Raw genomic sequence first — 13,551 nt, 5'->3', positions numbered from 1 at the left:
ATCGCCCCCTGGCTCCACTCTAAACTCCGATACAGTCCAATGACATTCCCCACCATCTGCTCCCTCTGTTTTTTATCTCTTTCTCTTTCTAACTACCTTCACACAGCAACCCTTTAGTACCGGTTGGTGTTTGCCTTTTGTCTTCCTGAAGGTGATTGAAACACATTTTAAAAGGCAATATTCAGCGTGAAGATGAAAGATTTCCTCTTGAGTGCAACTGTTTTTACTGAGCTCAGTAGTCACTGCTAATTTTTATCTTGGATTGGAAAGAAGTGTTTACCAGCAAACAGAATTTGGGGGAGAAAAAAAAGGGCTTGTGGGAAATGTGTTCTGAAGGACCACATTTTGACTAATGCCTCTTGACAAAACACTTTTGCTTTTCTCAAGTCTCCCGTCTGCCAAAAACAGTCCATTTCTTTCCCAGTCTGGCTCTAATTGATCCATCTCTGCTGCTGCTGGTGTTTTTGGAAACAAATCATAGTTTGCTACTCGTTAAGAGGAGGGGGGGAAAAAGTATCGCATTCCTGGAAATGCAGCGACAGAGATTGAAAAAAAAAAAAGGCAGATTTTGCTTATGGAGCTTTCTCTACATTGCTGGGTCAACACGCATTAAATGACATCTTTATTTTTAAACGATCGGCTAATACGGCATGCAATCATCTTAAATTCATTCAAAGCTCGTCTTCATCTTTGCTCAGATGTGGATGCTCTATTCTGATGTTGTCTTTTCAAACGACAGTCCCCTGGCACAGAGGGAGGGATAATGATTCATTGAAGGTTTTTTTCAGTGGGCAGAAAAACAAAAACAACAACAACAGGAGAGTCATCTGAAGCAGGATAGAAAGAGCCGCTGTAATTAGTTTCATACTTGGCAAAAAGCACATAAGGCTTTCTTGTTACGGGTTTGGCAAATGAAAAAAGACAGGGGGATCAATACCTTGTGTCGAAATCTCACGACCGGTCGATAGAGCGGCGACCTGAATCCCTCCTTGTTGGGCGTCGCGTCGGTGCCGAGCACAGCGAGCCCCAGGAGTAAAGTTGCCGCCGACCACCATCTGGCTGTCTTCATTGGTCTTCTCCTGTCAAAACAAAAACACCAAAACAAAGAATGGTGAGTTCTCTACTCTCCAAACACACCGGAGGTTCAATACCAGGCCAGGGCCAAGACAATACATCAAGTCCAGCGTAATTAGTGCAAACAATGAGATCCGCAAAACTGTCGCTGGATTAAAGTAAAGCTATCGATACGTACCCCACACTCAGATGGGAGATTAGATCGCCTTTAGAATCAATTAGGGGGGAAATAGACGTCATGAGAAAAATCAAGATAAAGGCGAGAGAGTGACGATATATTAAGGCAATTAAAGTGAGGCGCTCTGGATTAATTAGTGCCCGAGTCGAGCAACTGTGATGGAGGGGCGAGATTACATCTTTTAACAGTTTCCTCTCACACAGCCTCACCAGAGATGCAGACCAAATATATTTATCCAACAGTAGCGGGGGATGTTCGCTTTTCAGCCCTAAATGTAACTGCATTTTTCAATAATTCATCGCACTGCATGAAAACGAGTTTGACCTCTGGATGACGGGAATTAAACAAAAAAAAAAAAAACATGCTCTGAGTAAATGTTTGTTTCTCGGAAAAAACAGCAAATCTAGGAAGTAAAAAAGGCAGGAAATACACAGAGAAGAGAATCTGTGGTAGCCGGTTTTCACAAGGATTAACACACACAAATACACAAACACACAGTCTTTATGTTCGAATCTGCAATGCGTTGCTTCCTGCTTATTTTTATCCCTCGTCTTTATCTGCATTTATGCCCTTGGTTCTTTGTGCGGCTCATAACAAAGTCCCCTTTGTTAGAACCGCAGCGTTTTTTTATACGCAGCTTCACTTGTTGATTTTTCACAGGAAAACACTGAGCTGTTCTTTCTACAAGACATCTGAAGCCACCAGTGTCTGCTCATCATCCTTCAGCGCAGAGAGATGACTGACAGCAGGATGGTGACCCTGCTTCCTGATCCTTTTTTTCGAGTGACACCGAGTCAGACAACAGTGGCGCTGCAGTGGAACCTCTTGTGGGGCAACGTGCTTTTCCACTGGAGGTCGGGGAGGTCTTGCCCGGCAGAGCGGGGATGTCACTTTGATGTGGCGAAGCATTAAAGTTTATTTTCTGTGACTTTTGATGTCTCCCTGAGCTTCCTGACATCTGAAGATTTCCTGGACATTTTCTGCTATGAAATCTTCTTTTTTCTCTTCTTGAACAGAGATGACGCATCATTCTCGCTCCCAAAATGTGGCCATGCCTCTCAGTGTCCCACTCTGAAGCACAATACCCTTCAGTGCTGGCCTGAGACACACCTGGCTTTCAAATAACTCCAATGCAAACCCATCAGGGACTAAATTTCCTACATCACACAGAGCTGGTTGTTTGGGTTGGTGGGCAGATATGACAGATGTTTTTCAAAAATCACAGGACCTTCACATTGGAGGATCATTTGTGTAGAAAAGACTCTGACAGGGCTCGGGGAGTTTGATTTTTGGGGTGGTGCTGACTTGGCATGAAAGAGTGTAAAACTTGTTTTTGTACAGTATGTGAATAATGCTTATGGATAACTTTTAGAAGAAGATGAAGAAGATTTACTTTATTAATCCCACGAGGGAAAATTCAGATTTTACACTGTTATTGAGACATGCTCCACACACATGCACAAACAGGATCATATGGACATGCACTGATGGAGAGATGTCAGAGTGACGGGACTGCCCACAGCAAGCGCTCCTGAGCTGCTGGGGGTGGGGTGGGGGGTGATTTGCTCAAGGGCATCTCAGCAGAGCTCAAGAAGAGAACTGGCATTTCCAGATTTTGCCCCCGGGGCCCCTGTGGCTCCCAACCCAAGTCCCTGCAGACTAAGCTATATCAACAGCTTGGGTTTGCATATATTGAAAAATTCAAAAAGCACATTTCCAGACTTCTTGTCCGACCTTTGAATTAAAAAATGTACGTTTTTTTTTTTTTTTTCAAACTGTGAGGCAACTTCTGTATACTCTCCTCCCATGCAAATCACATCAACAACCAGATAACCTAGCAACCATCCAGGTTCTCTTGTTGAAATGACAGAAACATTAATGTCAAGTTCCCCCCCCCTCCCCGAGACAAACAGGCGGGCTAATTACAGCAGGTATTCAAAAGAAAAGACTTCAATGTACACGTTAAATGGAACACGTTGGCATAATGCAGCAGCTCTGACTTTTGGTTTTTAGCCTTTTTTCCTTTGGAACAAAGCTCAGTCCCTCACTCTTCAATGTCAGTGTAGCAGGGAGGGGGCATTCAAAGTGCCTTAATCATCCAGGGGGCAGAGCGCTTTAATTCCAAAGTACGAGTCTAGAAATTCAAAAGATTTCTGAACATGGCAAAGTAATTGTTAAAGTGCTGGTAATGATCAACAGCCTTACCCGCCCCCCTGCAGCACATTATGCTCATTTGAGGCTACGGGGCACTAAAAAATCTTACTTATTGCTTCTGTAATGTGATCACATTCATTCTTTATGCATTTTTCAAAGTCTCCAGATCCAGGTAGGACCCCTGCCTGCAGCTGCTGCTGCTCCACTTCTAACACAGTCTTTCAGCCACACGAGGTGGATTAGCATAACCGCTAGCACAATCAATCAACTTCACTGCAGCGTCCTGGTGTTAAATGGGTTATTAATGGACTAACTTTTTCAGGATGCTGTGTCAGAGACGGAGACATATGCACAGTTTTTTAGAAGTTTAACTGTGTCATGCAGCAAAGTCGCTCACATATCTAACTCATTAGGATCAGTCACAGGTGCAAAACATACAAATAATGTTCGATTTCATTTTTTATTCAATCATCAATAATCTTACGAGCTTTGAATCTTTTCTGCTGTTCTGTATACTATTGAAAAAGCCTTTACTCCTCTCAAGACTACAGATCGAACATTTGTGGCCAGTGGTGAGTTATTTCTCCGTCATTGAGTCTATTTTCCATTTTCATTTTGTGCACCAGAACTGTGAACAGAGCTTTGGCACAGAGACAAACTTCACATAGCAATGAGGAGAGAGAGAAACTGAAGGCAGACATTGGATTAAAGATAAACTTCTAGTGTAAATATAAATATTAACCACAGCCACTGAGTCGGCAGTACTGTTGAATTGTATTACACTATTGAGAAGAGCGTCTTGTATTTTGTGCTTTCAATTCATATCAATGAGGGTCCACTGAATATTACAAACACCTGTAAATATAACAGTACAATTCAATTATTCATTGAATAATTAGAAATTAGAAATGACCATAATTATTTAAAAACAACACTATAACACAAGATCATAAACCTTATAATTCATCACCAAGCCACGTATAAGAATCATAGCCGATAACCTAAAACGTACAATATGTAGACTTTTATTAGGATGTAAAATATATTTTCTTTGTTGAGTACTTTCATCGCCTCAAATATTTCCAACAGTTATCAAAGCCGGAGAAATCCTTAATCATCTTGTCGCGACAGACGCCATGACACAGCCACCATGACAGACACGACATGTTTATCGATGCCATGGAAACATCAAAGTAACACCCAAGGTTTTGCTCCGTCAGACGGTGCACGACCTGCCCCACTGGATCTGTTCCTGGAACACGAGCGCAGCCATGATCAGCTTGTACACAAATCACAGGAGAACTACAAGATCACGCGGGAATAAAGAGAAAAAAAACATGCAAACAACATGTTGCTTTGTCTTTCTGAGGATGGTTTGTAGTTCGTTCGGTGAATGTTTTAATGGAATTTTGATAAAGTGATAAAAAAAAACAAAAAGAAAAAGTTGAGAGACCGTATATTGTGTTTTATTTCAAAATTGATGTTCTGTGCATTTCCTCGTCCGACTTCCTGTCTGGGTTGTTAAATTCTGTCCAGCTTGACGCGTGCCTGCAGCGTGTAGTAGCGCTGTATGCTTTGTATGTGGTAATTGGGGGTAAGTCTACATCCAAGTTTTACACAGCCTATGGTGTAAATACAGCAGAGTAAGGATTTACATTGAAAAATAAATAATTTGTTACAGGGACTGCCATGACAACTTGTTATGACAGCGTTTAGATTACATGGTGCTCTTACTGACATAACCACTGTAGTGAGCATGTTATATATAACTGTGTTTACAAGTCGCTGTCTGTGAGAGGTGGAATGTGTGTAGTTGAGCAAATACTCCAAAGTCTGATTTATTTGCCTTAAAAGCACAAGAGACAGAAACAGCCTGGAAGTTTTCCCTGGACCCCCTCCGGGACTGCCATCATAACTTTGGCTTGAGGTTTTTTTTTTTAATTCCCCCGAGCACGTCTAAGCTTTGGCATTGACTTTCAAATGAAGACTACCCATTTCCCACTATGTACACAATGCATCATGTCTTGACAAGCTCACAGCCGCGCTCCTCCGACCCTCCCCATCCGTCTCATTCAGCAGATTTTTTGCCATTCAGTGCACAGGGTTGGCATAACAATAGAAATGTCCATACAGCCTCTGTACAGATATATGTGCATGCACCACCTGACTGCAACATTCTGGGCATGTTCTGGGTTTGTCTGCATAGCACACGCTGTAATTTAATATCGGCTGTCATGCATGTTTGGCAAGTCACAAGTCTGGAAAATAGGAATACATTATTAAACATGCCATACATTTCCCTGACATCATGCATGATTTTACGCCCCAAAAGGCCTCCTGACTATTAACCAGCTAAGACAAATTCTGACTTAAAGCTGATAAGTCTTCAATTTACAGTTTTCTAATTACAGCCCGCCAGTCTCAAATGTAATTAAACTGAGCCCTAGAGAAATCAGGAATTCTGAATATGGCTGATGGGCTATTGGGAACACTGAGTCGTTTCTCCAGTGGTCAGTACAGTGTGAGCTCATTTTCTAAACAAGACTGAAAACGTACACTTTCAATAATCCAAACAACATAGTGCATAAGATGAGATCTGTTAGTCTTAAAGCAAAGGGCGATGTAACCTCTACTGGAGTGTGAAAATATTTCAGCAACAACAACCACAGCCGACGCTTCCCTTTAGCATCTGTTTTGCTGTGCAAGCTCACATTTATACAACATAAGTTTGCTACAACAACTAAAAATTTAAAAAAAGAAAAGATGGTCTGAGACTGAGGTTTAATTACCATAATCATAATAACCTGAAAGTCTGAAAGACCAACTCTGTAGGTTTCAGAGAAAGGTGCAGGGTAAACTCTCAAGCCAGCATGGAAATGTCAATGTCTATTTAGATGCACTGGAACAAAACATTACTATTATCCAGACAATCCAGACATATGAGGTCAAAAAAACATCAAAATTAACCATTCAATTTGACGTATCATTACTTACCAACCCAAGGATGTTTTGCTTTTTATGTGATGAAGTTATCAAGACATATTTGGACAACTGATGCTTCAATAACAAACCGAGAGTCGACACAATAAATGTGCATTTACAGTCAAATTTAAAATCTTTCTGTCAACATTTAGAATTTTTAATATAAAAACTCAAAGACATTTGCACATCGGTGGCATCCAGGCTTCAGTGATCATTGGCTATTACTTGAGTGACATTTAGCCAATCAGATAGTGTTGTGGGCGGGACATTAGGCGAGACAGTAGACGCAGCAGAGCCAAAGTAGCAGACTTTCAATAAATCCATTTTATCTGCAATCGGTAAAATAAAACATTAATACAGATAATCGGCCACATGAATGAATATCTGGCTCCGATATTTGGTCAGGCCAATTATCAGTCGATCCCTGTTGTGCAGGCTTACATGGTGCTGTTAACAACCGCCTACTATTCGTAAATACCCCATAACTTTACAGAGTTTCATGCAAGATCTTGAGTATAACTAAAGGTTAAAGACCAAAGCACATCTGTTTGTTTTATCAAAATCAGTTGAATTCTTCTTCTGGTTTTAGTTTAGTATATTTAAGCAAACAAAAGAAGACAAGTTTGTCATCAACATAAAATACAAAAACAAGTTTGTGTTGCAGAAATATCAATTTTCTTTTCTCCTCCTCCTTTGTTCCTCATCCTCTCCAACCCTTAGATTTTTCTGTAGAGGTGTTCGAGCCTTGAGAACGTTGAGAACCATTTTCCTCTCCTGCCTCCGAAGATGTAGCTACTCAAAGAATCCTGAGAAAGCAGCCATCAAAGAAGTTAGAGGTCTTCCTATACTCCTATTTGTATTCTGCTATTCAAAGTCTAAAAAGCATTCAAAGCTGCCATGTTCTACACCTTTCAACTCCTTTAAGTTCCCAATGAGTTGTTCATAAACACCAGAGTGCTGCATCGGTACTGCACAGCTCCCAAGGGTGAGTGAAGGGGTAAACAGCTATGAATGACAAACAGGGCAGTGCTGAGAGAAACATGCAAGCTCAGTCCCCCGACAAAGGCCAATACAACCACTAAAGGAATCTGAAGGTGACCTCTACAAGGTCAACGTGCTGTTACAGAGACATCACACTAAGACTCAGACATCCTTTCAATATGAAATCAAAACATAGCGAAGCAACTGAAATATATAAAAACGTGTTAACGAGTTAGTAAAAGCAAACTTGTTCAGTAGCTTTTCGTTCATGACCTTTGATACATACGTCGACAACAATCTCGCCTCCCCATATAGTTATTCAAGTCCTATACTTTTGTCTTTATCACGTTCAACATGGAGATTTTCTCTTCTCGTGATAATAGACAGAAGCTATAGCTAATCATGCTAAGTGCTTTTCTTTCAGAGAATTTCAATCAGAGCATGTCGTGCAAGATAGACCATTTCCTAACAAACGGTCTTTAAAGCCAATTCTTTTGCAAACAGTGTCTGAAAACTGTCAACTTTTTCAAATGTTTATTTGAAGCATCATTTATCCGCTTCCTGTGGCAGCAACTTTTCAGCATTTTGGCAGGTGTATCCAATTTGTTTCAAAGGTATGAAATGAAAAGTGTCCAGAAAAATAAACACATTTTTTTCCCCCTCCTCACTGTTATTTATCCACTTTGCTGAGCATGCATGCACGTTTTCTACAAACAGCCTGCTTCAGAGTCAGAGAGTGTTGCAGATTTCTGTGAGAGCTGAGCTGTTCACCAACGCTGACGTGCCTTGCTCAACATTAGCAGAAGGTGATATTTACCTAACATTTAAGGTTTTTATCCCTTTTATTTGTTTAAACATTGGTTATAACTGAAAGCAATGATGAGTAGCTATATAAGGCAGATGTCCACTTCCTTCTTCAGTAACTTTACTGTAAGTAATAAATCTGAAGCTTATAAAAACAAAAATAAAGCATAGCCCACTATACTTATTTAAAGTCATTACCACAAGATTCGGGGACTTCCAGTAATAGGGGACATTAAAGTCTTTATAGGAGATTTTTCACACTTAAATGTAATATAAATCAAGTATATCCTCTGAAAATAACTCTGAGTCATGACTGTCTACAATGGGTGTAACACCCGAGTCCCACTGTCTGTGATGTTTTCAGAGTTTTCAGAGTCCTATCTTCACTTTGTTTACATCGCCGGGATGGCCGGCTGACTCCTCCCCTCGTGTATAAAAGTTGTTTAATTGAGGGACTAGAGAAAAGAAGAATAACATACTGTACTCACTGCTTAACTGTGTTTCTAGATCACGCTCATTTCAGGTAAATTTACATGCAGTGTGAAGATACCAGCATAATAAAGATCGCTAGCATTAGCATGCTAACACAACAATGCAGCGCGAGTTGTTTTGGTTTCATGCTGGTGCTCAAGGGCGACATCTGCTGGATCAAAAAAATATAATTATATGCAATTTATATTTTATATATATTATATATAATATAACATATATGCCTGAGCACGCTTCACCCTGAAAGTCCTGCTCATTTGACTAGTGCGAGTGCTCCGGTAATGTACAAGAGGTAACCGTGCTCAAGCCCAGTGAGTCTTGAGGCAGTGTGAGTGCAGGCCAGCGGGGGAAATGTGGAGGTGGGAGAAAGCCTGGTACGGGACAACTGGGCATAGTGTGAGTGCGCCCTAAGTTTGATTTGCATACTCAATGACTAAATCAGTTTTATTGTTGATTTTTTAGAGGAATTTGCTCTCAATGCAGGATGGCATTTAAATTTCTGCAGTTCTGAACATTGCAGACTAACCAACAACTTCAATGTCCAACTATATGAGTAAACATATTCATGATTTGAAGCTCCTTCGGTTGGTCCCTGCAAAGAAAGCAACACTATTTTCACCATATCCAGTAAAAAAAATGAAGCCCCTCCTGTGCTGCTGAGAAATTGGATTGCGATAGTGGCCGTGTTTGTGTTCCAACCAGTGAGGATGCACCGGTGCTCACAGTGCTCCTCTGTAAACCAGTGATTTCCAGGAGAAGCTTGTTTGAAATTATTCAAATGGTCAGCGAGGTCACTGAAGGGGAACTTGGAGTCAGCAGATAAACTGCTCCGCTCCCCCCCGTCCCCCTCACACATGCTTCAGCTGTCACATCCCTGACCTCCTGTGGGCAGATCTCTTTAAGCACGCTCAGCGCGATTTCTATGTACACATCAATTTGGTTTGGAGTACTACGGTTTGTCTCTGAGATATCTGGAGAACACTGAAGCATCTGCTGTGTGTTTGCTGCCCAAGCACCCTGCTGCAGCATGTCTTATTTTGGCAGAGTTATCACGGCACTTCGCGCACTCAAACATCCCCGGCAGCACTGTACACTGATAAAGGACTCCTTCAAGTTCAAAGCACGTCCGAAAACCACAGGGCGACACACTCTCCCCCCCCCAGGGTAGTGCTTCCGCTTGGTCCTTGTTCTTTCCTTACAAATGCAGAAAACACTGTGCCAATCTCTCAGATTGAAGCACGACAAAAGGAACAGAGGGACGACTTTGAATGTCATACATGCTTTAACTATTATGTATCATTGTATTCATCATATTATGTTCCCTGTGTGGTGTCTGCATGAATCCATTTCAAGTGTTCCTACCCCCTACAACTCCTTTTGCTATTATTTTTGCTGCATGAATGAAACGTCAGCTGTCTCTGCTGTCTCAGTAGTGCTCTCATTTGTGATGTGCATGAAAATGAAACTCTTGAGGTTTGAAAAGGATACGCTGAGAATATTTTGCATGGCGTGAAAAAAAAGAAAGTATTTCACTACAGTTTTGTGGTGGGGGTTTTGAAGGAGCGGAGTAGACCGCACCACATTTCTTTTCTGCAAGACCTGCAGTCAGAGAGTCAGTTAATAAACGGCAAAGTGGGTTCATAAAAAAAAAAGAGGGGCAGCGCTTGCCTAGAGGTGAGAGAAGTTTGATGTTGAATGTAAGGTTGCAGGATTATATGAAGCTCATAAAAGCTCAAAGGAAAGTGGACGTTTGAAATCTTATCCTTTTGCGAAATACTGCTGAGCAAAGCGCTACACACAAAACATTCTCTATAAAACTACAGGCCAGACGACAGCACAATAAAGTGAGCGGAGCGTCCTCGCTTTGTAATTTGTGAAAGGGTGATGATCTGATATTTAACTTACAGGGGAGAAGAAAGAGGTTTGCACACATCTCATATTTCCAAACAGGCTCAAAATGCAGGTAACAGTGTTCAGGCTATAAAACATAAATCAACCCCAGAACCGTTTATTAGCTGTAAAGTTTTTTAAAGGATCAGATTTTTCTTTTATTTCCTTTTTAACAATGAAGCCATTATGAAAAGCTTTAAACATCCCTCAGCTCACTGGCAACAATGAATCCCCCCAAAAAAACTCTTTAATTCCCCCGCAGGCCGCACAAATTAGTTGTTGTTAATTACAACGCTGATAACCTGTGCTTGTAATTCGGTACAAGGCGGGATAAATGTCACATTGTTTATGGTTAATTTGAACAATCGCTGCGGTGTGTTTACCCCATTGTTTGCCCAATACATCATTAATAACGGAGAGCACATACCCGAAACAAGAAGACTGATTCCCAGATCAACCTCCTCTAACCTGTTTCACACAGAAGAGTCAATATTTGTTCCTGTTGTTATTACAGTACACAAAGTTTGATTCTGCTTCAGTGTTAATCAGATCATCACGTTGACCTTCATCACATGCTAACACCATTAGCATGCTTCAGAATGGAGGACATGGCATTGACCCTTTAGGATCAGAAGGGCTATCTTCATCTTTCACTTTCTATTTAACCTTTGTCTGCAGCAATGACCTTGCCTGACCTTCACTGTTAGGCCCCGTGTCCACCTAGCGGTTTGTTTTTTTCTTTGCTCCGTGTCTGATCAGGTTAAAAAAAAAACAATCTCAAAGATAAAACATGCAGTAAAAAGTAACAGTGTCGGTCATACAGCGGCCGTTGTCTCAGAGACAGGACGGACGTACAGTACTTTTCTTCTCAGCGCACAAACGCTTCATGCAGACACGCCCGAGCGTACAGCCAGCCAACCAAAAACGCTAGGTGGACACGGGGCCTTAGAGTATCAATGTTGTCTTTATGGTTTAAATAAACTGTAGGAGCTCATAAGCTGTCCACACACTGCGACTCCGCTACAGCACTGTAATGAAGTTCAGCCCGCATTACCACTTTGTACTTGAACGTTGCATCCACAACGGCGTTATTTGGGCGTCCCAGTGCGTGAGTTCTCATTGCATTATGATGTTTCAGAAGCAAACGAGGCACGGCGAGTAAACCCAGTGGGAGCTTCACATGCACACACACACACACACACACACACACACACACACACACACACACACACACACAACATTGTCTTTGTGTCGTATTTAGCAAATATTGAATCTTCTGTATGAAACATGCCAAGACAAGTTGCCTTCTACTTGTAGAAATCCAAGAATTTCTTTATGGAGTGCCGACCTAGTTGAGCTTTCTGCAGACGAGGCGTAACAGGGGCGTAAATATCCTGCAATTTAACTTTCAATATGTAAGCGACATCCTGAATGTCCTGGGTCAACTTTCTGTCCCTGTTGGATTAATTCACCCATTCCAGCTTCCTTTTCATTCAGACTATAACGCTTAGCCATGTGACTTCCTCTGATACTTTGCTGCTGTCATAATCACGACGGCAACTAGATGACGCTAAGTCATTCTTACATCAAGGTTCCTTCACAAACTATAATTTTCCTGCTTATATAACTTATACATGTCGTCGATAAGGCTCTGTTTGTCTGTCTCTCTCCGTCTCTCCCTTCATCCCACCTCCTGGGCTCAGCCAGTCACATCAGTGCTGTGCTCATGGTGGAGTCATGTTGAGTCTCTCTAAATAATATAACAAAGAGAAAGGTCTAGACCTGCTCTTTTTGTACTGTCTTTTTAAGGTTTGGAACTCTATGAATAAAAGTGATCAAAGACATTTAGATTTGACGTTCATTCACACCAGAATGAGCTGCTTTGATTTAAAATGTTTCCCCCTCAAAATAATCAAAAAGTATCTTAAATATAAGGTAAGAACTTATTTTTTAATTGCCTTTTATGTTTTTGGTAATATTGCTAAAAAAAAACTTTGATATCTTATTTTTCCTTTTAAATTTTCTTCTGTAATGATTCAAACAAGAAGCCAAAATCTAAAACAGCCTCATCTCCAGTGACTTAAAGTTACTGTAGTCATGGAGATGGATTTGGAAGCACTTCACAGCCATCTTGGCTTAGATATATTCAACTTTAATTTTTTTAATAGTCCACAAAGAAATATACGTGGAAAAACCCAGTGAAGGCCAATAATTGGAGGTTGTTGGATTATCATTTTTTTTCAAACTCTTGCTTCCATGGATAAACTTTGATTCAGAAACTTTACATGCATGTGAATACATTCCCAGGAGGTCTTGTCCCGGCAGCAGAAGCCGGGCTCTCGAGTAGACGGAGCTCCTCCAACCTTCAGCGAGATGATCTGGCTCTTCTACCACCCGACGCCCCTGACATCCAGCCACCACCATCGGCGTGTGTCGTCCCTCAACCACAACCGTCCTCATTCATACCTTTTTTCTATGCAAGGTATTTTACCTGCTCTTCTGTAAAGAGTCTCAAGATAACATTTGTCATGAATGGAGGACATTCAAATAATGATTGACTGATTGATGTGTCCAGGTGTAATTGTAGGAGAAAGGACTTCAATTTACAAACATGAGTTTGCTTTTCATTGCGGTTCATCATGATACAGTCAAAATAAATATGGTACTAATCTGACGAGTTAAGATCAGATACATTTTATTGATTCCCCATTGGGGCAGTGTTGTAGTCAAGATTAAGATTAACTTTTATTGATCCTCGCAAAGGGAAATTTCAGTTTTTACACTCTTTAAGTCATGAACACACACATAGGCTGAAATATACACACATGCAGAAACAGGATCCTATGGACATGCACTAACGGAGAAAAGCCAGAGTGACGGAGCGGCCCACAGCAGGCGCTCCTGCTGATACAGATCACTCCTCTATTATAATATTTATCACAGAAAAACAAAATGTTTCTACTTTGCAGGGCTGTTCATAAAGTTTGTTTGTGGACCCA

The 13,551-nt window shown here is 41.1% G+C and overlaps 1 protein-coding gene across 2 annotated transcripts in view; it reads right to left on the bottom strand.

The window, feature by feature from the left end:
- The window catches only part of fstl5 (follistatin-like 5), a 211,458-nt gene that overhangs the window by 177,896 nt on the left and 20,011 nt on the right, over positions 1-13,551 (bottom strand). For both annotated transcript variants that reach the window (XM_020648482.3, XM_029280169.2), the window contains exon 2: positions 938-1,079. In XM_020648482.3, coding sequence (XP_020504138.1) covers positions 938-1,079 — 142 coding nt within the window. The remainder of the gene's footprint in view (positions 1-937; positions 1,080-13,551) is intronic.

This window comes from Labrus bergylta, chromosome 9 (genome assembly GCF_963930695.1).
Source record: "Labrus bergylta chromosome 9, fLabBer1.1, whole genome shotgun sequence".
NCBI classification, from domain to species: Eukaryota; Metazoa; Chordata; class Actinopteri; order Labriformes; family Labridae; genus Labrus; species Labrus bergylta.
Note: the sequence above shows the minus strand (reverse complement) of the source record. Positions and strands in the feature narration are given on the sequence as shown.